The 24,460-nt window shown below is 60.1% G+C and overlaps 1 protein-coding gene across 1 annotated transcript; it reads right to left on the bottom strand.

The window, feature by feature from the left end:
• Nucleotides 1-24,460, bottom strand: MAP1S (microtubule associated protein 1S). The gene is made up of 7 exons (XM_077842017.1): nt 24,293-24,460; nt 16,239-16,340; nt 9,882-9,964; nt 9,344-9,484; nt 4,818-8,175; nt 3,647-3,864; nt 1-2,379 (listed from the first exon to the last, which is right to left on the bottom strand). Exons 1-7 carry the CDS (start codon nt 24,447-24,449, stop codon nt 2,224-2,226), a joined length of 4,215 nt encoding a protein of 1,404 aa, XP_077698143.1. The 5' UTR covers nt 24,450-24,460; the 3' UTR covers nt 1-2,223.

Below are 24,460 nucleotides of genomic sequence, written 5' to 3'. Positions count from 1 at the left end.
TTTGTTGGGCTAGTGTCTCTTTAATGCTTGTTCAATACATTTACCAAACCATAACATCGTGTGTGCAACATCGTGGCATATGTGTCGGTGTCTAAAACTTCTAGCAAACCCACCCCCTGCCCCGGCCTGGGAGAAGTCACAAAGGGGTGGAGAAACAGGTGGTTACCACCCCCCACATTTTGAGCTATAAGAAGGTGGGGCAACCTCATGATCTCCTTCCCTCACCCCCTCTTTAAAAACATCTTCTAGCTAAGAAAATATATAAAGCACTAAAAGGTGAAACATTCAATTCCCCTTTCCCCACCCACCCCCCAAACATCTCCTAGACATAGTACAATACAATCAAATGTAAAAAGGCCTCCAAGCCCAGCCAGGCGAGCACTGAGAACAGGATTAAACCCTTCTGCCATGGATACAAGAGGGGATGAAATCTGCAAGGAGCTGCAGAGCCCCCCTTCCCAGCAGCTCGCCCGGGGGGGACGCACTGGTGCCTCACAGTGGTAATCAGATAAATAAGAACCTTCTGTGTGTAGCAATTTTGGTTTTTTTCTTCATTTAAAAAAAAATTTACAAAAAAAGGTAAGTTGCAAACTTACAAAACAGGTTAGTGTCACATTCTCTCCCCAAACTTGCTCTTCAAGATGAGTTAGAGAAAAAGAAAGATGCGAAAGCTGTGGAGAAGCTAGAACGTGGCTGGGGATTCAGGCCCCCCACAAGTTTCATGCCTAGCGGTGCCCCCTGAGATCTGCTTGGCCCACGCAGACTGCTGGGGTCAGCAGCAGAGACGCAGGGTACAGGAGACAGGAGCGGCAGGGTTTGCAGAAGGGGGATGTTAGCTGAAGTCAGGAGCACCCCCGGTCAGTTTTGACACAGAGATTGGAGAAGGGGGGGGGGGGCTGTTACAAGACAACTCCAATTCCCCTCCTCCCTGGGAGACATTCACACCCCCCACGCCCAGGCCCTCTGCTCCCAGCGATCACACTTAACATGAACTTTCAAAAGGCCCGTGAAATTTGGCTTTAAAACATTTACAGCAACATTAGGGCTTCTGAGGTCCGCCATGGGGTGGGGCTGGGGTTGCCAGCCCAACCACCCCCACCAGGCAAGGGAGACTGGGCTGGCATGGGAACGCTCTAGCAGGGTTGGGTCACAGTTCCACACCCCATGCAGGGAGAACCCACTCCATGCTCCACTGCTTTGGAAGGCAGGAAAGCATCAGTCCAGTCCAGCCCCCCTCGCCCCAATTCAGCTTCAAACATCCCTTAATCTGGGTCAAGAGATCGTGTCCACCTGGGAACCTGGCATCTCTGTGGGGGCAACACGACAGTTGGGACTTTAGTTTTGAGGGGCACAAGAAGGAGACTAATAGCAGCTGGGGGAAGGGCAGTCAACTGGGATACAGCCCCCCACCACTATAGCAGCCCCCCTCCCTGGCACATGGTCATGCTGTCAGGGGCATCACTGGGGTGTATGACTCGCAGACTCGTTTCACTTGTGCCCTCAGCCAGAGGATGAGACTCCAACTGGCTGCCAAACTACAGGGAAGCGACTGGATGCCACCAGTGATTGGAGCCCCAGTCCAGGCTGCCCGTAGGAGCCCTGGGGCGATGCTGCACTGGGGTGGCTATTGCTGCATCACCTGACCAGTGTAAGGTACCTGCCTGACATCAGGGAGGGCAGACTGGTCCCGTTTCCATCACTGGGGCGGACAGAAGAGGGCCGTGCCTGTCCCGACACGGAGGCTGTGGGGGCAGTGGCTGGGCTGGGGAGGGAGGCAAGGAACAGCTATGCTGTAGCACACCTCGGCCCCCAGCCACAGAACCTGCTCCCCACCTCTGCCAGCAGTGGGGATTACAGACCCTGCCAACCCACGATCCAGCCCCCCCTCCCCCTGTAGGGATACAGAGCAAGAGGCTGGGGCCTGTGTGCATGCAATAACCAGACGGTGAGTTTCTGTGGTGCACAGGATAGGAGAGGCAAGCACTCAGTGTAACCCTTTCCAGTCCAGGGGAGATTCCCTCCCATCTTGCAGGAAGCTGGCCATGCAGAGCTCATTCCAATCTTACAGTGCCTCTTCCCAATCACCCATGGCCAACGGGGCCTTGCCAAGCCCTCCCCCCTTCCAATGGGTTGCGATGTGCGATGACTGTGGGCGATCTCCCCTCTGCAAGGTCCAAAGCACCTGCTCCAAGTCTGGCTGGAAAGGGTTAACGCGGGCCGCCTTCAGAACTCCACTTTGCATGCTGGGAAGGTCTCGTCCTGCATGGCCACTGTACTGTTGCTGCCCAGCACTGTGATGCCCAGCTCCTGCTGGCGCTCGTGGGTTTCCTGGTACCATTCGTGCATCACCAGCGAATCAAAGGTTGGGATCAGGGTCACCTGAGGAGACCAATTTGAGAGTCACTCGGAGGCAGCAAGGTCTAGTGGGTCTGGCCCTGATGGAGCCAGGGCACCAGGGCTTCTATTTCTGCCACTTCCCTGCTGGGGGACCCTGGGCATGTCACATCTCTGCCTGTTTCCCCTCTCCCCCCCTTTGTCCCATCTGTTTCAGACCCCAGCTCCTTGCAGTGCGTCTGTGCAGCACCCGGCCCATGGGGCTCTGATCTCAACTGGGGATGGGGCACTGCTGTGTTAAACACTCTGGTGGGGCAGACGGAGGCCGGAGCAAGGGGAGGTTCTGCCTCCCTCAAAATATGGACACAAACAGCCTCACCACGTCTCCAGCTGCTTCTGCCCCAGCTCAAAGCCACCCTGCCCCAGCTGCCAACACTTGTGCCAAACAGGGACACTGAGGCACACCAGTGACCACTCCCCAGGTGAGGTCACAGAGTTAACAGTTCAAAGGGCAGGGCTCCTCCTGCTCAGGAGAACCCAGCCGCCCCGCCTCCAAGCCATGGCTACATGGCCGAGCCCCCTACGTCAACACGCATAAGACCACAGCTTTTCTGCCGGCATGGTACCCCCACCTCCCCCACAGAGCCGTGCCATGCCAACAGACGCAGCTGTGCCCCGAGTGTAGGGTGACCAGATGTCCTGATTTTACAGGGACAGTCCCTTTTTTGGGGTCTTTTTCTTATATAGGCTTATTACCCCCCCACCCCAATTTTTTACACTTCCTGTCTGGTCACCCCACCCAAGTGCCTCTGCACAGCGGGGTTGTCGGGGTAGCTGTTCTGGCAGGGGGCGATCCCCCCCCCCACTCCTCACCGACACAGCTATGCCGGCATAACTCTGCTGTTCAGACCAGGCCAGAGTCCAGTTCCCTGGTGGCCTCTGCTGAGTCCCCCCTCCCGCTACAACCCCCCACAGCAACCCCCACCCTGCCCCCAGCTGAGCCAGATGCCCCGAACGATACACACCGGGGACTTCTTGGATCCGGCCAGTAGGGGGAGCAGGTTCTCCCCACAGGACTCTGCCAGGGGAGGAGGCGGCCAGCAGCATCCACAGCCAGCTGGATGGCACAGCCCATGCAGTGGGGCAGCACTCCCGGCTCCCGCTCAAGGCAGAAACACTCCCCCCAAGCAGAGGGCTCGGGATTGGAGCATGGGGCAGGGATATGGTTACCCGAGACCCCAACCAGGCCCCCCCGCAAGCCTGCCTGGCCATGCTCAGCGCTGCCCCCTGCTGCCGTCCTGCCAAGCCCCACCTGGACATCACTCCCCCAGTGACATTTGCCCGTCAGCAGCGCATCCAGGATGGGTCGCATGACACCCTCTTTGACATGGTCGTCTCCGCTGATGACGTAGCAGAGGGAGCGGATCCGCCGGAAGAACTCCTCGTCCACCGTCCTGGCGCTCCAGGAGCCAGGGATGTAGGCCAGGTCCAAGTAGATTGGCGGCTCAGGGGGAGAAAGGGCCTTGGAGCCTGAAATTGCAAGACGGGGGACCTTTTAGACACAGGGGGCAGGGCCAGGGCTCCAGCAGGGAATGCCAGGCGGCCCGGTGCACAAAGGCCACACTATTGAAACATGATCAGAGATTTTGGGAACCTTGATTTCGGGCATCGCAGAAGGGCTCAATTTGTGCCCAGTGCTGAACACCAGCCCACAGTCTGGCCCTTCCAGGCATCTCCCATTGGGACACCCAACAATGGCCAGTCACTTGACACATTCGATCCAGGATCCCAGGCGCTCTCTTGCACACCCACACCTGCTAGGGCACTTCCAGCACTGTCTCTTTACTGGAGTTTTAACTAGATTTTAAATCCAGCATCTCGCTCCCTTTGCTATTAGGGATGGTCACTCTCTGCATCTGGCTGAGCCTGGCTGTGCAGGGAATGGGTCACTAGCTCCCTGGGTCTGCAATGCAGCAGGGGGGCTCCAGAAGCTTTGCAAGAGGCTCTTCTGGAATCCACACATCTGGGCCGAGTTATGTGGGACTCGGGCTCACCAGCACGCAGGAACACCAGCCTTTTAGTTCCTACGCGCTGCAGGATTCCCCAGGATCCAGACAGCCCAGGCCAAGCCCCCCCCAACTACCGTGCTCACATGCCTCAACTCAGCCCCGAAGGAGCCAACATCTGGGGCATGGCCACCCAGTCTGTGGCACACTCTCCCGGAGCCAGAGCAGCTCCCACCTGGCACATGCAAACTCTGGTGGTGCCATGGGCACCGACAGCAACGCAGCTCATCCCACAGGCCAACACACACCCGCAGTGACTGCCTTGGGCTGCATGGCCCCATATATCCTCCACCCCCCGAGCCAGCCAGTCCCCTCGGCCTGGGGCTGGGTTAGCATGGGAGTGACAGGCTCTGCTCCCGGCCTGGGATCAGCTGGACTCTACGCCCCATCCCCATTCAGCGTGACCACGGCAGTTACCTGCGGGAGATGATCTGCCGGCTCCCGAGAGCGGCCTGGCCCCAGCGCTGCGGCTCTTGAGCGATGCTCTGGTGTCCCCGCCGGCCCCGAGGCGTGGGCCCTTCTCCATGGGGGTGCCCTTGGCTGGGGGAAGCGTCCTGACCTTGTCTGCTGAGCCCATGGGGCCTCTGGCCTTGCTGCCCAGGGTTGAGTGTTTGGGGTTTTCGGCTTTCTGGGACATGGGGGCCGAGCCCAGGCGGGAGGGAGTCCTCTTCACCTTGCCAGCGGGCTCCTTCTTCCCCATGCAGGCCTGCTCTGAGGGGACAGCCTCTGGATCCACCATGCAGATGCCAGGTTGGGCAGGAAGGGGGCAGGGGTCTTTCAGGGGGCCAGGAGGAGGGTCTCTGGCCCGGGCAGGGCCCCTGGCCAGGTGCTCCGACTCTTCATCTGAGTCCAGCCCGCCATCGGCCGTGATGGAGGGGCAGTCGTCGGTGGCAGGAGGGATGTCTGAGTCTGAGAGTGTGGGGAGGGACTCGCTCCCAGAGGTGGGGGGGGTCTCCGCGGCATGCGGCGGCTGCAGCCGGCGGCCCTGGCTCCTCAGGCCTCTCCTCTGGGCCAGGGGCTTGGCCAGCTCCTGGGAGAGGTCGCTGTCATTGGACAGGTCCCGGGGGCTGACGTTGAGGGAGGGGGGGCGCTCGGACTTGGGGTGCTCAAACTCGCAGGGTGATACCAGGCACAGGTCCACGTCGTGGGGGGAGTCGGAACGGCGCCCATGCCGGCGCAGTCCGTCCGCCCCGTCGCTGCCCAGCTGGGCGTGGTGGCAGGGCTGGATGGGCAGGGACAAGCTGCCTTTGCCCACCGAGGCGTCTGGCTCCGGGGTCAGCCCGCCCGCCTGCAGCCGGTTCAGCTCCTCTTGGGGCGACTCGCTCACCGGGGGTAGCACCTGCTCGAAGGAGACCGACAGCGACTCATCCACCTCAGTGGAGTGGGGGGAGCCCACCTCAGCCGGCAGCGAGGGGGTGGTGATGGTGGGCGAGACGTCAGGGAGCTCGTCCTTGAAGGGGCTGAGGGACAGGCAGCCCGCCTGCTTCTCCTGGGAGGAATGACAGGAGTTGAACTGTTTGTTGTCGTTGTGGCCCGTCGCCAGCTCCTCTACCATGACTGCGTTCTCCACCGGGGACTGGTGGAACGGGGTGTGCCTGGCACTGGCCGGCCCCGAGCTGGAGGGGGACATCATCTCCAGGGTCTTCTCCTCGGAGCTGCCGCATGGGTCCTCGACGCCCTCCTGGCAGTGGTTGAGAAGCCCTGTGGGCGTCAGGTCGAAGTCCACACTGTGGTCGCTCTTGGGGGTCTTGGCGAGGGGGGAAGGGGGCCAGATGGCCTTGAGCGGGCTAGTCTCTAGGTACCGGAACCCCTGGGGGCTGTCCAGCTCTTCTGGGTCAAGGCCGTTCTCCTGGCAATCCATGGGCCCCAGCCCGGCGCAGCCAGCTGGGTCCTCAGTGCCAGCACACTGCCCAGCCTCCCCGTTCTCCAGCGGGGACGGCTCCAGCTCACTCTCCGCTGCGGTGATCCCCTCGTCTGTTGACTCCTCCTTCTGCCTGGCCTCGGTGCCCGCCCATGCCGCCTCCTGTGTCAGGGCCTCCAGGGACAGTGACTTGGAGCCTTCTGACCCACCAGCCTCAGGGCTCGGGGGCTTCTTGCCAGCTGCACCTGCCTCCTTGGCCGCTTTGGCCTTGGGCTTCTCCGGCTCCTTCTTGAGAGTGGATTTCTTAAGGCTCCCTGTCCTGAGGGCCAGCTTGCGGGGCTCCAGCCCAGGCGGCTTGCGGGCAGGCAGCTTTGCGGCCTTCCCCTCAGCCTTGCTCTCCTTGGCATCCTTCCGCAGCAGCTCAGCTTTCCCCTCCCTCTTCACGGCCTTCACCTCCTTCCTGCCATCCGCCTTCCCCTCGGCACCATCTTCCTTCTTCAGAGGCCTCTTCTCCTCCTTCCTCACCTCCTGGGGCAGGGACTCTTTCTTGGGCGGGGCCTTCTCCTTGCTCAGCTTCAGCCTCACATCCGGCTTGAGCTTCTCAGCTGAAGAGTCGAGCTTGGCTCTGGGCTCCTCAGCTCTCTCCTCCTCTGGCCTTGCCTTGGCCACCTCGCCCGGCCCTCTGGCCTTCTCCTTGGGCGCTGCCTTCATCTCCCTCTTCTCTGACTTGAGGGCTTTCTCCTTGAGAGCCGGGGGCCCAGCCTCCACCAGGCTCAGTCTGGAAGCAGACCGGAGGCTCTCCTTGGACGCCGACTTGAGGCTCTCCTTGCTTTCTGCCCTCTTTGGCGTCAGCTGCTTCTCGGGACGGGGAGCAGCCAGCGCCTTCAAGTCCTTCTCAGTGACCACCGGGTGTTTCAAAAACTCCAGGTGCTTCACCTTCTCCAGCCCCTCCAGGATCCTGCCCTGCGGGGTGCAGCCTGGGAACAGGACCCGGATGATCTTCTCCAAAGGGCTGGCGGGATGCCAGACCAGCAGGGCGCAGATGGAGGTCAGGCACTGCAAGGGCAGCTCCTGCTCGCTGGGGTGGCCGTTGCCGGACCAGTGCTGCAGCAGGAACTCCAGCTCCTTGCTGCCCCGCACCGGGTTCAGCACGTACATGTCCAGTCTGCCAACGCCCATCTTTTGGAACAGCACCGTGGGCCCCACCTTGGGGCCGCTGTCCCTGCAGAGTGGGTTGGGCCTGATCCCCAGCTTCTCCAGGTAGCGTAGAGTCAGGCTGGCTTCATCACAGCTCTTCAGCACCCTAGAGTTTCCCTCAATACCCTTCAGCTTCTCGGACGCGTTGAGGAACATGACGCCCAGCTCGGGGGAGATGAGGTTCTTCACCCAGTCCCCGTTACTCTGGGAGCCCTGTGAGGAGGGGTCCTCCTCTAGCTCAGCGACCTTCCTCTGCAGCAGGCTGTTGACCCCCGGCAGGCTGTCCGTGCCGATGTGCGTCACCAGGATGGAGTCAATCCGGTCCAGGTGGCGCACCAGCTTCCAGAAGGAGGATTTGGGGTTGGAGCCCCCGTTCACCAGGACGTTGAACCCGTTGACAGCAAAGAAGGCTGTGTCCCCCCTCCCACCGGGGAAGACGTAGCAGCACGGCTTGGAGAGTTTCAGGAAGCCCACCATGGTCGGGGGCTCCAGCAGGTCAAAGGGGGACTGTGGCTCCAGGGACTCTGAGAGGTATTCCACAAACTCCTGCAGCCCCTCCATCTCCGGCAGCATGCAGCCTGGGTTGATCCGCAGCTCAATGAAGTCCTGGAGGTTGTACTGCTCCAGGCTGGAGTCCTGCCACTCCCCAAAGTCAGGGCAGCTGACGGTCAGGCTGGCCTTGGCTGAAGGATCTGCAGAGCTCAGTATCTCCCCAACCTAGAGAGAGAGAACCCATGGTCAACGCCAGCACCTGGCTGAGTTCAGTGTAAAGCGACAGGCTGCTGAGTCATCCCTTGTCAGCCGATCCAGAGCTCCAGCCCGGCCATCCCAGGGGTTAGACAGACACGCCACCTCCGACCCGGACTGAGACACGAGTTCGCAGAGGGGTGAGGCCAGTCGGCAGCCACTAGACAGCCCCACCCTGCCCTCCTTCACCCATACGGGGAAGGCCATCCCATAGCAGGCTTGGCCGTGACACCGCAGTGTCACTCAGCTCAGCATCATTTCCCCTGTGGTCTGTGCTATCAGATGATTGTGCATGGGGGCGATCATCACTGCGAGCCCAGACTCTTCCCTTTGCATCCTGGGAACATGCCCCACAAGCGCCGAGGGCAGCAGCCCACCTACCCTGCACCTGATCCTCCAATTCCCACCCCTGCACTTCCTAATTGAGCAGCCCTGGCTGCTGGTGTGATTCAGACAGCGCTCCCTGCTGGGGAAGGAGAGATGCTACTGCCGAGCAAGGCCACGTTTGCACAGAAGTGTGGGCCTGGGATGGGGAGCAGTTCCAGGGCTGCTGGAGAAGCAAAGCCTTGGCCACACACAGCAAGGGGACCTGAGGCTGCCAGACTTCCAGCAAGACTGAACCTGTTGCTACCCCTGCTAGGTGGTGGGGATGAAGAGGCCTCATATGGACCGTTCTGGATGCAGCACTGAGCAACAGCCCAGCTCCATCAGCACCACTAGAGAGTGGGACTCCGCCAGCCCCACGCCCTTCCCACAGGGCTTCGCTGCTGGTGCCTGGAGCTGCACATTCAGTCAGTTTACAGCCACTCCAGCTGGGGCTCAGGATCCATGGGGCTAGTGAGAAAAAAGTGACTAGGGTCCAGAGGGGCCCACACTGGAGTCACCTTCACTGCCAGCAGCCATGTCAAGGTTCTGCAATGTTTCCTCCTGCAGCCAGAGGTGGAAAGGCACACGAGCCCTGAGCCGGGAGAGAGAGACATCTGTCTCCGCATCAGACAGTAACGGGATTACCCAGGCCTCTCCCCCAGCCCCATTAGGAATCAGAGCTGCCTGAAGGAAGGTGTTTCCTGGCCCAGAGCTCACGGCCACGAGGGTTAGCCAGCAAGGGACGGATCACGGGCACGGTGCCAGGACACACCTCTTTGTCCGTGAAGATCTGGATGAAGTCCCGCAGAGAGAAGCAGCCTGTCTGCAGCATCAGCTCCCCGGTCTGCTCCACGCAGGGCCCGGCGAACACCAGCAGCTTGTGCTGGGACACGTCCGTGATCAGGTTCCGCAGCTGGGGACCGAGGGCTCGGGGGAGTGAGAATGGTTGAGTTCAGCTGTCCCCACCCACCCCTACCCCGCTCGGGCCCGCCACCCAGGCACACCGGCCTACACCAGCTCTAGGGGATCTTTGCTGCCACACAATGGAGCAGAGACCAAGCCCCGGGGGGGCGGGGGAGGAGGTATCTGCGGGGGAGGTGTTTGGGCTGGGGAGGCAGCAGGTGCCTGGCCTGATGGAGTGGGAAGGAGGACAGGACGTGAGAAGATCATGGAGGGGAATGCAACCCCTACACTCCTGCAGGGTGCTCTTGTGGCCAGTGGCCTGGCACCTCCTTGCCCCCCCCCCCCACCCCTCCCCGCCGAGATGGTAAGGGCCCCATTGGAACCCAGTTCCCTGCCCACCTGCTCACCTCATCGCACAGGGACTTATCCGAAGGGTTGAGCAGCACCAGTGTCTCCAGGACATCTCCCCGGTGGTGGAGGGTCCGCTGACCTGTCCAGGAACAAAAGGCCTCGGCGTTGAGACCAGCTCCCCTCCAGGTTTTGGCCCCCACTCCCTTCAGGGAAGGGCCAGGCTGGCCCGAGAGCTGCACAGAGGGTGGCTGCCCAGGGCACAACGAACTCATGGAATGGCGAGAGGCCGGGCAGCAAGGAGCCTCCAGACAGGAGCCTGGCAGCATACCATGCAGCACTCAGCTGGCATGGTCTGCCCCAACGTATGCAACCCGTCCCAGAGCAGGGAACCCCAGGCAGCTCTTGGCTGACCCAGGAGGCTGTTCAGAGCGTGCACAGTTCACCTGCCTTCTGCACCACCGCTCCCCTCTGCAATGCCGCAGCACTGCCCCCCAGCACCTCTGGGAACCTGGGCACGGAGAGCACATCCGGGTGGCGTTTCAGGGAGATGTCTGTGCCGGACAGTAGACAAGGCTGGCTAAGGAGACAGCTGTCAGGCAGGGCGCAGGGACGGGCAGAGGAAGGCCGGTCTTGGGGCTAAGGCCCTGGAGCCAAGAGATCTGGGTCCCTGGCTCTGCCACAGGCTCTGAGTAGCCTGAAGCAAGGTGCCAAGTCGGTGCCAAGTCTGTGCCACAGTTTCTCCACCCAGGAAGCAGGGCGATCCAAGGCAGCCCCTGGAAGGGCGGTGGGCGAGTACGAGAGAATGGGGTACCCGTAGTTCCTGACAGAACACACCACAATCCCAGCTAAAGCTAGAGGTGCCGGACGGGATTGGCGCGCCGGCAGCTACTGCAGAGAGTTTGTCCAGCACAAGCTCCGGCCATCCCCAGGCAAGACCAGTCATTCTGGCAGCAGGCAGCCTGCCCAGGCAGGGGACACCGGCTCACACACAGACCCGGCTGCTGCATGCCCCCTTCCCAGCCTCCCCCACCCCTTTCAGCCAGGCTGAGGCAGGAGTTCAAGGCTGGAGGCATGGCCGCTGCCGGACCCCACTGGCCGGAAAGCAGACCTGTGAGCCCGGATGCCACAAGAGGCCAGCAGATCTGCCGAGTCGAAGGATGAGACTCCCCTCCCCCTCCACACACACACTTCCTTCCCACTGCGGGGGGGAAGGAAGGAAGCGGAGGGGCTGACTCAGCCCACGAGGGACCCTCCACCCCTGTGCTCTGCTCCCGATATGGCATCAGCACAGGAGCCGGACAGGGATTGTTTTTAAGCTACGAACACAACCCTCTGGGCTCCCTTACCACTCTGGCTGGAATGGGAAACGTAGCAGCCTTGCTAAGTGGCCGGCTCTGCCAAGGCCCCATGGGTACCTCGGCCCCTTGCCCCCATTACTCTCAAGGCCCTGGGGGTCCACAGATGGGGAGAAGGAGGCCCTGGCCTGAAGAGCTTAAATGGAAAGCAGAAAGAACCCACATCTTACTGATTGAGCAGGGCCCGTGGAGGGGAAGTGACTGGCCAGGTCATCCAGGCATCAGCAGGAGAGCTGGGAACCACACAGACCCCCTGCGTGATTGACCATAGCGGCCGCTCCAGCCTCCCTTCCCCCACTGGCCCCCCCACCAGAAGATAGGCCAAGCCCAGAGCAACTAGATGACTTGGCCCTGCCAGTCCACTGCAGGGTTGGGAACAGAACCTGGGAACCCTCTCCCTAGGCACACCTGAGCGATTCTCCCCTCCACGAGGAAGGTCATGGGCCAGCAGAGACCCAGGCCCACACGGGGCTGGCCCCTTGCAGCCCCAGCTGGAGGGCAGCGTTATGACCACTGGCATTTCCTGCTCTGTACCCGGACGATGCGGCCCCAGCTCAGGAAGGCCAAGCGGACAGAAGCTGCCTTCCAGAGGCCATCAGCGCACCACCACCTCCTCCCTGCAGGCATTGGGGGGGGCAGACTCCACCTTTATTTTCTGGGGTTGTGGGGGGGTGGTCCAAGGCAGCACAAACTGCTCCCCCAGCCCCATTTTCCTTCCCAAGGGTAGAGCTAGGGCATGGAGCAATGTGTGTCCAGGGACCACAGAGTACCGCTTCTAAGCCCCTCCCAGCCAGCAGTTGCATGGGTCTCAGCTCACCCGACCTCCCAACCGGAGCAGAGACTCCCAATAAGCCAGAGACCCAAGCTCTGTGCCCCCAGGCATGCAGTCGGGCACCATGCAAATGGCATCTAATGCAGACAGCTGCACTGCCCTTCACTAGAGGGCAGCAATGGGGCAGAGAAACAGCTCAGTGTGGAGGAAAGGAAAACAACCAGGAAGCCCAGCCCCCTAGCGAACTGGGCTGGAGGCTCAACGGGTAGCCACAGGCAGGGCTCCGGCTCCTGCTCCTAGGTCAGCTGGAAGCTGACGTTTAGTGCCCCAGGAAGGGAACCGAATTGGCTTTAACTCCACGTGTGCAGCGTACTCCCAGAGCATGGAGGGAAGTGGTTCCATTGGGCTGCTAACAATCTGCTCTGCATGCCCCAGCTCATGGGGCTCCAGGCCCACGAAGGCCAATTTATGGTCCGGGGGGGCAGGAAGATCCGAGGGACAATTAGGCCACAGGGCACCTCAGGGTGTTGGTGCCAGTGAGCTGAGTGGTTTACTACAGCTCAGTCCCAGGAACGAAGAGAATTCACAAGCCTGCCAAGCACAGGCCTGTCGGGGGTTAAATTCTGCCTCCCTAAGCCAGCTGGCTGCTGGGCTGAGTGCCTTGGGGTCTGGAGGCCTGTACTCCACAGCACGGGGGAGCTGAGTCGCAAAGGGCTGGCCTGGGACTCAAACCCACGTTCAATTCCCTGCACTGCCAGAAACTGACCCTGGGCAAGTCACTGACTCAGTTTCCCCATCTGTACAACCAGGAGGGAGTGAGGATTTCCCTGCCTCACAAGGGTGGGGGATGGGCTGAGGGGCTCAGACACGAGAAAGCTGGACCCATTTAAGCCAGCCCAGTATCATCAGAGCAGACCAACCTCCCAGTGCCGACGCAGCTGTATCAGAGTGAAGGCATTTCACACCCCGCTAGCTATTCCCACACAGGAATGGTCTTAAGCCTTCCTGGCAAGTGGCACCTTTAGAGCACCATCCCGTTGTAACGGGGGCCACTGTCCATTTAGAGACGTCCCGTCCCAACCCAACCCACAGTTAAATCAGAACAAAAACGGTTCAGACCAGTCCTGAGCACCTGAGCTGGGCTGGAAGCTGCAGCCCCCCCGGAGCGGTCCATAGTCCCTTCCACCCTTGGCCTCCCCCAGAGCAAAGGCTGATCGAGCACCTGGACTGGAAACGGGACACCCCTTGCCAGGCCCATGTCACAGGGCCACCGAGCAGCTGCTGGCAAGCAGCGATTCCGTTACTGCTGGTCAGTGCTGCCTCTGAACCAGCAGCCTGGGGGGTCAGCGGCTCCCTATCTGGTTACCAAGCCCCCGAGCCACTCAGCCCCATGCACAGAAGGGGCCTCTGAGTGCAGCCGCCCTAGTTTCCAGAGAGCTCGTGTGGAAGAGCAAACAAACGAACCCTAAAGGAAGTACCCGGGGAGGCTGGTCTGGCTGGACTGGAGGAGCCAGCCGGAGACACCTGGGCAGGAGGGAGAGCAAGGCGAGTGCAGTGCTGGCTGCAGGGAGCCCATTTCACGGCCAGGGCACCCAGAAGGGATTTTAACCTCACGGCTTTGGGGTGTAAGCCAGCCCCTTAGATCTTGAGCAAGCCAGACACAGGCGGATGTGGGACACCGGCCCACAAGGGTATTTCTTCCACCTTCCTCAAACGCATCCAGGGCCAGCCACTGCCAGAGACGGGCCCGAGGAAGGGCTCTGTGCAGGCGCCTGCATTCGCAGCCCAGCTCCGTTACACGCACGGCAGCCTGAGCTGGTCAGGAACGAAGGCATTTCTACTCTCCCACGGCCAGTCACTTCTGCAGAGAGGCCCGTAAAACCCTCAGCACACTAGTTCCGGCAAGGAGACCCTGTGCTGGGCTGCAGGCTGTCGGGACCCCTGTGCACGGCCCGGCCCCTCGCACAGGATCAGCGGCTCTTCCAAGACCGACAGCGCGGGAACGATGCCACACAGCGCTAGCCCACGAGCCACCTCTCCCTGCGCCGCGGTCACGAGACAGCCACACCAGCAGGGAGCAGAGCCAGGGATCTCTTGGCAGCTGCCCCAGCCCCTTTCCCCTCCCAGCCAGCAGCTGCACGGGTCTCAGCTCACCCCACCTCCCAACCGGAGCAAGTGCCACAGCCCAAGCAGATCACAAGGCAACAGATGAGCCCCGACGCCAGGCCGGAGGCTGCAGCTCCCAGCCCTGACCTGCGGCGAGAGCCGGCAGCTCAGCAACTAGCTGCACAGAGCCAGCCTGTTCCCCGGCGCGGGAATTTACAGGACCAGGGATCAGACACGCGTCCAGCCCCAGCAGCAGCCCGGGGCGGTGGGGACAATAGTGCTGATGGAGCAACCCTAGGCTCTCCCCAGGCTGGACGCGTGGAACACAGCAGTGTACGTGCTGGTCTCTCTCTCTCTGGCGCCCCGTTGGTAGCCAAGGCTGGGGGAGGGTTTTACCCATAGCAGCAGCACTAGCTGGTGCCCACATTGTTTGAACCCAGCCCAACTGGTGCCTCTGCTCTCCCTGTGCCACAGGAGGGGGATGCTACCAGCACGGGAGGCTCTTTAATCTCCTTGGGGAAGGGGCGCTGTTCTGTCTGTGCAGCGCCTAGCACCCCCGGCAACAGCCATGCTTCTCCCCACTCCGGAGCACAAGGTCTGGCTTCACCTCAGCCAGCCTGCAGGGGTTATGCTAGGAAAGCACAGCCAGGCCAACGTCCTGCTCCACCCATTGGGGTCCTCGAGCTCTTCAACCCCCCTGGAAAGGGGATAGTCCGCAGGACCCAGCTACGCGTGACAAGCAACAGGGAGCTCAGACCCTCATGCAAGAAGCTCCCTTCCTTGGATGCCTTAGAGAAGGGCATAGGGGAAGCAGTACCAAAGTGGGTTAACCCCACAGTGGAGCAGCAGGGACCCCCCCCCCCCAACACTTGTGTCTAGGCACAGATGTGGTGAACCAGCGGTTCCCCCCCTACAAGATGAGCAGGGGAGTATCTTGCTACAGCATGGTTTTGACTTGGAGTCAAGACGTCCCACTGTGAGCGAGGTAGACGGAACAAGCCCGTCCCTCGATCAGGGAGGGCCGGCCCGAGTCTAGGCACTGCAGCTGAAGGCGGTGGGGCAGCGCAGCCAGAAGCCAGCCTGGGTGTGACAAGGCCTCACTGGAAGGCGTGTGGAGAGGGCCGCCGGCCCATCCTCCCAGCCCGGGAACCCCTCCCCAGGAAGAATGAGCGCGTTTGTCTGCTTGGAGGGGCCAGGACAGAGGCATCAGCTGAGGGAGAGCACACGCAAGCAACTCTGCACAAAAGCAGCTTTGTAGCCCTGGCTAAATGTTTGCCCAACCCAGCAAAACACCATCAGGAGAGGGCAACGTCCGGGTCTGCAGCTGACAGGCAGCCCCCGGAGCGACCCCTCCCCACACAGCAGGAAGGACTGCACTGCCTCCGTGTCTATTTCCAACTCCCTGGGCAGCCTGGCCTGAGATACAGATTGCAACACAAATTAAACACCCAGATCCAGGCCGGGCATGCGTGGAATGGGTCACGCGAGGTTTCTGCTGATGCCGAGCAGAACACGAGCTCCCAGATGCTGCATCTGCTGCTGGATGTGTCCGGGCACACGTTGCCATCTGCTCCTGGTGGGCATAGCCAGCATGGATCCGAGTGTCATACAACCCTGCCCTCCCACCGCAGCCCCCCCGAAACCGGAGCAAAGGGGACCAGCCCTATGCACCCCCTGCCTCACAGGGAGCAGTCAGGAGTTGAGATGCTCAGATACCGGGGGGCACTGGAGTACCCCAGACAGGTTATTTCCAGTGCTGCTTCCACAGCAGGGTGGGTGTTTGTGAAACCCACCCCCAGCTCACGGCAGGGCCCGCTCAGAGCAGAGCTGCTGCCGCCTCACTCCAGCAACGTTCAGACAGTCAGTTGGGTTTGCAAGAGATTCCCCCCGACACCAGAGCAGGGCGAGTTCTGAGCCAAGCAGCCTGGAGAGCTCCTTTAAGTACTCCAGGGATGAGTGAATTCGCAGGGTGCAGGGACAGGACAGTCCCTGGAAATTCACACTGCGGAGTATCCATCTGAAAGCAGCAACGTGCAGACAGGGGGCCATCTCCAGCAAGGTGCCAAGCCCACTACAGCTGGGCTGCTGTTCCCGGCAGAGGGCTGGGCCCCTCACAGCCCCCTTGGGGACTGCACAGCTGGGAAGGTGGAGACAGGAGAGGCCTGGCAGATCGCCCTTACCTTTCACGATGCTGGAGAAAGTGGCCGAGTGCCGGGACACAAACAGCTTCAGCTGCTCGTCCAGGTTGCAGGAGGCGAGGTCGATGTCCCAGCAGCGGATCCCTGGGGGGAGAAAGAACAATCAGCACCCACAGTTCTCAAAGGGGTGCAGAGCCCACCCCACCCCAACGCTGCCAGGAGAGGCACAAGGCCCACAGAGACCAGCCACCGCTGGGATTCCCAGGGGCTGATCTTGGCTGTGACACTAGCCCCGCTGGGCAAATAACTTCACCCGCAGTGGCTTCTGCCTCCCTGCCCACCCGTGGAACGAGGCCAGCTGCCTTGGCACGGGGTGAGCAATCAGTCTGCTCCGAGGGCTTCACCCCTGGGGAATGCAAGCACTGGGGACCCTGCGCAAACTTGGCTACAGGGGACACGGAGAGGACATGCCTAGCTGGCAGGGCAGATTCCTCTCCAGCAGCACGGACAGCGAGTCCTGGGGAGAAGGCAGGACCTACGGGACATCCTGGGCTATCAAACGGGTCAGCCCCCAGCCATCTCCTACTGAGCCATTTAAGGAAGAGCTTTCCCAGCACCCGGAGCAGGCCCCTATAGGGCCCCCTTTGCCCAGGCAGCTGCAAGGCCAGGACAAGCCATGGAAGGGGAACCAGGACCAGCAGAACTGCCCCAGGTGAGGAATATGCTGAGGGGGGAATGGGTCAGCAGGGAGCCACCTAGCAGTGGGTCTGCTCTTGCTCTCCTCTTGCGTGTGGGGGGAGGATCAGTTACCAGCCAGGTAAGTCGGGGGAACCAAGCCCCCCTGCCAGGGTCTTTAATCCCTGGCACAGCACTGTCTTGCGGAACAATCCGGATCAGGCAGAAAGGGCTGAAAAGCAGCTGCAGGCCCCTGCGACAGCCTCCGCCAAAAGGGCATGCTGCACCCAGCCCCATCCGGAGAGAATCCTGCCGCCTTACAGGGACCTTCGTGCCCCACGCCGGGGGAATGGTGCCCTACTCAGCTAGCAGCCCGAGGAGCAGGGATGGGAGCTCTGCCCAGGGGTCGCTGGCCCCTCATGGCAAGTTACAGGGAATGCACAAAATGGACCGGAGGGAAGAGCATGTGGCCCTGCACTGTAAGCCCTCAGGGTCACACGAGCCGCTCGCAGCCAAGGCAGATGCTACTCCCCGCTCGGGGACAGAGCGGATGGCCAGGTTACAGCACACGCAATAGAACAACCCTGCCGTGCACACAGAGCCCTCCCCACCGCCATGCGGGGAGGGGAAGGGGTTATGCAGACACACGCTGTGCAATACGATGCACTTGCCGTCACTTCTGCAAGAGCGGGAGGGAGAGATAAAGTGACTAGAAGCCGCAGCCCCTGTGCTAGGCCTGCTCCCAAGGGCTGATCAGAGTGAGTGGCACTAAAGGCTTGTGCTGACCTCCCCCCGCCCTCAATCCCACAGGCAAGCATAAGCGTTCCCAGGCAGGGCCCACAACTCGTCTGGCTAGTGTCCAGCCCTGCAGGCGTGGCCTATAAACATGAGCAGCTTTTAGGAGACCAGAGAGTTCCTTCAATAAAATGCGGCATGATCCGGGTGCCCTGACAGCTCCGCACAGCTGCCCCAGCCCAGGGCACAAGCTGCTGCCACTGGCCCCCATTGCTGGAAGCCCCTCAGGTTCCTCATCCTCCCTCTCGCCTGGCAGGGTGTGTCCTGGGACAGACAAGTCTGGGGGCCTACGAACAGCCACGGGGGAGGAATAGGCTTCCGGCTCTGGCAACAACAGGCCATTTCCCTCTGCCACTTGGCTAGTGAAAGGGCAAAGTGCCAGCAGATATCCACAGGGGCCGGGCTAGTGAGAGCCGCTCCCAGCCTCACGAGGGAAAGGTCAGCGCAGTGCAAAGGTAGCAGGAGCCCCCCCGTACCAATCGAGGGAGCGTCGAGTCAAGTGCTGCCCTGAACCCTTGCCAGAGAGAGAAGGGACTTGTGTCCAGCAACGGGCAACCCAGCAAGCCTGGCCTTTGGAGCAACAGCTACTAAGGCTGTCCTGGTGTAACGGGGCTGTGTCGATGCTCAGCAGCAAGGAACACGGAGGTTCCAGCCGGGATCCCGACTCCTGGGACTTCAGCCAAAGGCGGTTGGACCCAACAGGCCAGTGCTGTGCCACCCGACCCTGCCTCAGCGTCCTGAGAACCCAGGCCCCAAACAGGAGTCCAGTCGCTCTGGTGAGGGTCTGAGCCGCTCCCCTCAGTAAGTGAGGGAGTCGGACGCTGCCGTGCTGCAGCTGACAGAGGAGGAATTGCCCAATCACGCATGGCCCCCCAGACTGCTGCAGTCCCAGTCCACAAGGCAGCTGCATGGCCTGTGCCTGCGGGAGCTTTTGCCTCCAGCCTCTCTGCAGAACCTGTCTGGCAGAAAAGAGGTAGTGAGCAAAGGCACTTCTACCTTCCCTCCCACCGCCACAAGACTACCAGGCTGGCTGGCGCAAGACCTGCAGCTGCCCCAGTGAGATTCCCAGACCGACTCTTCCTCACAACCCAGAACTAGAGACATGAGCAACAAGGGCGGCCCAGATGCCATGCAGCCCGACCAACCAGCTCCAGCTGCGTTCCAGGCTAGGAGTCAGTTTCGCGGCCTTCTTCCAGAGTGACGGTCCCTCAGTCTCCTTCCTGGGGGTCACGGGTTCAAACCCTGGCCCAGATGAGTAGCAGCTCAGTCATTACCAGACGCTGTTTGGTGGCCCCCATGGGAGTTCAGTTGCTCACAGGCAAGCTCCCCAGGGACAGCTGTTCACATCACAGCACCCTTGGCCTGTTCAGCCCTTGGTCTCTGCCAGCAACAGGAGCCCCCCTTGCCACGCAGGGCTACAGTGTGCTGGCAGGGCAGTTTAGGGAAGCTGGCACGGCACCAGCTGTGGCTAAGTAAAGCTCAGTGATGATGGCTGTCACTTCACCTGCATTTGGAGTCACTGACTAGTCCCTGCTCACACACACTGACTGGGTTAACACGGGTCTCTTGCAACGAATTCAAGTCACATCCTGCTGCAAAGCAGGGTCACTCTGCAACTGGCTCCCACACCTCCTTCAAGCAGAGTCTGGAGGCCAGGCACCACACAGCTGGGCTCTGTGCTGTTCTGCAGCTCAGCATTTACCAACCCATCCAACCTGCCCATCTTCTCCCCAGCTCCTTACGGCACGGAGACTTACTGGAACTGCTCTGATCTCCTGCACAAGGCAGCAGAGCCAGGCTGCCTCATTCAGCACCTGTGACTGAAGAGGCCTCTTGGGGGCACAATACTAGGACGGCCCTGCCTTTCTCAATGAGAGCCTACGCTGCAGAGACCTGCGCAAGCCGGGGATGACCCAGCTGCATTGCATTCTGCCTCCTCGGCCACCCATTCCAAGCGGAGAACTTGCTGGGGCAGCATCCGGCCCAAAACTCACACCGCAATGGGGAGAGTGTTTTGCTGCTATGTGAACTCAGCCAACATGCTAGGAAACCCCCCGACAGACTGTAGCAACAGCCCAACGGGGCAGGAACTTATCGCCACCTCGGCTGTACACAACACTTGACTACAATCCCTTTGTGGCTCGCTTCCTGTTTGGTGTCAGGAGAGAGGCCTGCATGACAGGGCAGTGTGTCAGCCGGAGGCTGAGCTCATCATGGGGCCTGGAAAACGGAAAGCAACATCCACAGCAAGCCAGATAAGAACAGAGCCAGTGCTAATAGTGTCACCCAGGCTTTTAAGTAACTTAAGAGGCTTCCCCTACATTTGCATTAGAGCTGCTGGGTGACTGCCCGCCAGGCCAAAAGAGGGACAGCTGGACCACCGGCACAGTACACTATGCTAGCTAGGCGTGGTATCAGTGTGCTTGCAACAGAGAAGAGATCCGGAGTCTGCCCCCAACCCCGGCCCTGATACTTTTGTCCATGGAACTGAGTCTCGAGGCTTGTAAATAGCCTCCTGTGAAATCATCAACCCTATTACACTGAAGAGAAACTGAGGCATGGATGTCCAGTGACATGCACTTGGGATGTGAAGGTCAGTTCCTGGCAAAGCCAGCAATACAGCCCAGGGGTTCGAACTCCCAGACTCCTGCTCTAAGCAGAGTCCCCCCCACCCCTCCAGTGTGGGAACAGAACCCACTGGGATGACTGCTGAGTGAGGACAGGTCTGGCTGCCATGGGGGGTGGGGAGGGGGGAGAGAATCTGCCATTACATGACTACGACCATACTAGGTTAGACCAAAGGTCCATCTAGCCCAGTAGCCTGTCTTCCGATAGTGGCCAATGCCAGATGTCCCAGAGGGAATGAACAGAACAGGGAATCAAGTGATCCATCCAGTCACCCACTCCCAGTTTCTGGCCAACAGAGGCTAGGGACACCATCCCTGCCCAGCTTGGCTAATAGCCATTGATGGACTGATCCGCCATGCATTTATCTCGCTCTTTTTTGAACCCTGTTGCTCCCGCTTGGGTAGGGGACAGGACACCAGCAGGGGAAGAGCCCATGGCAATTTGGACAGTTCTGAGATGTGGGTGAGATGCAGGGTGACCAGGGCCCCCAGAGCAGCATGGTGGGGAGACTAGGTCCCAGTAGGCTGCCCCGCAGACAAAGGGGGACCTGATAACATATCTGGAGACAGCTACGGGCTGTTACAAAGAAGATGGTGATCAACTGTGCGCCACGTCCACTGAAGGTAGGATGGGAAGTAATGAGCTTCATCTGCAGCAAAGGAGACGTAGGTTAGATATTAGGAAAGACTTCAACTCTAAGGATAATTAAGCTCTGGAATAGGCTTAATTAGTCCCATAGAGTCAGAGCATCTATGGCATTTGCCGCATTTCCTAGATGCCAGGACCGGTGACACATGCCGACGCCCCAGCTGACCCCCAGCCCCGGCTGAGTAACATCCTTCTCCAATTCAGGTTTGAAAATGAAAGGTCAGAAGGGGTCACAGCCCAACTCCCTTCAGTCACTGGCTCTAGAACACTCACGGTGAGTCAGCTCGAAGACACCAGGATCAGATCCCCCTGCGGTCCACAGACAGCTTTATCCCACGGCTCAGAACTCCTGACCCTCACCAAGCGGCTCCTCAGGGAAAGGAAGCCAACCGCTTACTGTGGATCTGCATTTACTGCATCTATATATATTTAGATATATATTCCCCCTTGGGCAGCCTCCCCAGAGAGTTCAATGAACCTTGGTTTATAGCTGCACGCTCCCTGCCCCAAAGGGCTGGTGGAAATCTTCACAAGTAGACTTCTGCCCCCTTCCTTACAGGCATCCATTTTTAAGCATCCACGGCCCTTTGAGTCAGCACCAGGTGAAATGCACAGAGCAGCTCACTCCTCAGCTGCTGCTTCAAGCTCCCTTAGACGTCACATGCTGTTGGTTTCTTTGCAGACATAACTGCCTGAGGGTTTGGGGTTCAGTCTTGGCTCTCCATGCGCCCCCACTAGCCCTTCACTGTCCTCCCCAGGGGCTGAGGAAGCTGAGCCACTCTGCAGGTCTGGCTGGGACATGCCTGCCTCATATGGGATGTTAATGGAGGTGGGTCAGGAGCGTCTTTAAAGGCAGCACCAAAGACGTGCCTTCAGGTTCCCACCACATTACAGGTTCCTTGACGTTCACCTCTTAAGACAGGTGCACGCTTGCTTCCCCTGGAGGCACGCACCTTGCAGGAGTGACTCAGCCGCGCCGGCCTCAGCCAGACAGAAGAGCATTCCCTCCGGCTGCGAGCGCAGCCGCCTTCCCGGGCTGTTCTGCGAGAGGCGGCACGTACAGCCATCAGCTGCGTTAGAAGCGGTGTTCCAAAAGCCAGCAACAGTCTCTGCGTGTCTCTGCGCTCTGCCTCCCCAGCTACCAGACGCCCTTGTACAGCAGCCATCTGTTCATTCCTGTCCCACGCTGGCCAGTCACACTAGCCAACTGGGCTCCTCTCCCCACCCCAGGAGAGTGGGTTTGATCCCTGCGGCCATAATGCTTCAGGAATGCTAACCCCAGTTCAGCAACGAAACACAAACCCCAGGCCCCTGTGCGGGGATTACAGAGAAGCAGCCTGTTTCACTCCCATCATGTCGAGTCCCTGGAAAGCAGGCTCCTGAGTAGTGATTTACAAACCGGCTTAGCAGGCAGGCCTCTTGCCCATCGCATGAGCCACCAAGACAGCAAATGAGGAAAAATACCGATTCATTCCCCCACCATCCCCCAAGTCTGTAGAACGGTTAACGATCCTTCCAACCAAAGGGAGATGGTGCAAGATTAGGGCATTAGAAGCGATGGGGGGGAAAGATGCAGAGTTGCACAAACCTTGCTCAACCTTTTGGCCTTCTCAGGCTGCTTCCTCAGTTCATGCATGGTAGATACATATATTTTTTTAAAGATCACTTCCAAATTTGTGCCCCCTTCCTGGCCTTGAAAGCACCTTCCGCAGAAGGAGACACTAACTCTCACCCTGCTCCCAGCACCTCAAGTCTCCAGCATTTAATACAAAAAGAAAAGGAGTACTTGTGGCACCTTAGAGACTAACCAATTTATTTGAGCATAAGCTTTCGTGAGCTACAGCTCACTTCATCGGATGCATTCAGTGGAATACATAATGCATCCGATGAAGTGAGCTGTAGCTCACGAAAGCTTATGTTCAAACAGATTTGTTAGTCTCTAAGGTGCCACTAGTACTCCTTTTCTTTTTGCAAATACAGACTAACATGGCTGCTACTCTGAAACCTAGCATTAACACAGTTTATGCCAGTGCCATGCTAAGAACGCCAGCAGCCAGCCAGTTCCAAGACTGGAATTCCTTGACGCTCAGACATCCCGTTCCAGGCGAAGGTTTTAATCACCGGTTCGTTAACAGTAAATGCAGATCCACAGCAAGTCCTTGGAGGAAGCCATGAAGCAGGTTTAATTACAAGTCATCCCTTCCTAGTTTCAGCTGGCAGTTTCCTCAATCCATGCTGGCCCACCATAGCAGAACACACCCGACAGACCAGAGCTCCAGATCACTTCCCGATGCCAGACAAGCTTCTCCAGGCAGACGGCTCCCGAGGCCCAGTGCAGGCCAGCTGCCCCATCCATCATGTCCGATACTCCCCCGCCCCACTCTAATTTCTTGAGTTGAAAACAGGTCCCAGCCCATCTCAGCGTTAACAAAGCAACCCCCAACCTTTGTCTGTTGCTGCTATGCTCAGCACCAGGGGCCTCCATGCATAGGGTGCCGAGGTGAAAGTCTAGAGGGGGAAATGGGATGGAATTATACATATGCACTAAGCAATAAAAGCGTGCGGAATTCACGCAGTTGGGGACAGACCTGCTATCACCCCCACCCATGTTAAAAGCACCATGAACTGCCCCCCCATAGGAGAGATTCCCTTTAAACATAAGCAATAATCTGGGGGGCAGGAAGGGGGGAAGAGGAGGGCTGCACTAGACCACCACAACTGGATTTTGCATACCTATCCCCCACCTAGTCTGAAGTATCAATGCCCCCCCACCCCCCGACCATGCAACTCAGCAAGAAAGGAAAGGAGACGAGGTGCTGCAATGAATCGAGGGGCGCTACACCCACACACAGGGCACAGCTACATCTGGGGGTGTTACACCTTGCAAGTACGTAAACCAAATGCAAAGGGGGAATTGCCCCAGTGCATCAATGCACCCAGAACAGCACAAAATGCAGCAGGACAAGCGTAAGATCCGGGCCACGCTGCTCAGGGGGGTGGGAAGCAGGGCCACCCACCAGCGCATAAAACAGCACCCCAGGGGAGAGCCCCTGCGGAATTAGGGCATGGGGCACCAACGCGGACAAGAGCAGCAGAGGAACGCTGCACGAGTGCGGCCTTATACCCTGGCGCATGGGGGAGCCCCGGGAAAGCGGGGGGTGCCCTGGACACAGGAGCTGCGCGCACCGGTGCAAGGGGAGCCCCGGGAAAGCGGGGGCGGGCGGTGCATTGGGTACAAGCAGGACAATGAATGGGGCCCGCGGCACCTCGGCCCGTGCTGCCTGGGGGCTGCAGCGGCGCCCGGCCGGGGGTGCTCGGCGCTGCGCGGGCCCGGGCGGGGCGCTGCTCACCTCTCTCCAGCGCGGCCAGCACGGCGCCCAGCAGGCCGGGCCGGTGGCAGCCGCCGCCCACGATCACCAACAGCGAGTAGCGGCGGGGCCCGCGGGGCGGCGGCGGCGGCGGCTCCCCCCCCCGGCTCGCGCGCTCCACGGCTCCCGCCGCCGCCATCTTCCGGCCCG

This window comes from Eretmochelys imbricata, chromosome 25 (genome assembly GCF_965152235.1).
Source record: "Eretmochelys imbricata isolate rEreImb1 chromosome 25, rEreImb1.hap1, whole genome shotgun sequence".
NCBI classification, from domain to species: Eukaryota; Metazoa; Chordata; order Testudines; family Cheloniidae; genus Eretmochelys; species Eretmochelys imbricata.
The sequence above is the reverse complement of the archived record's forward strand: the minus strand, read 5'-3'. Positions and strand labels throughout refer to the sequence as shown.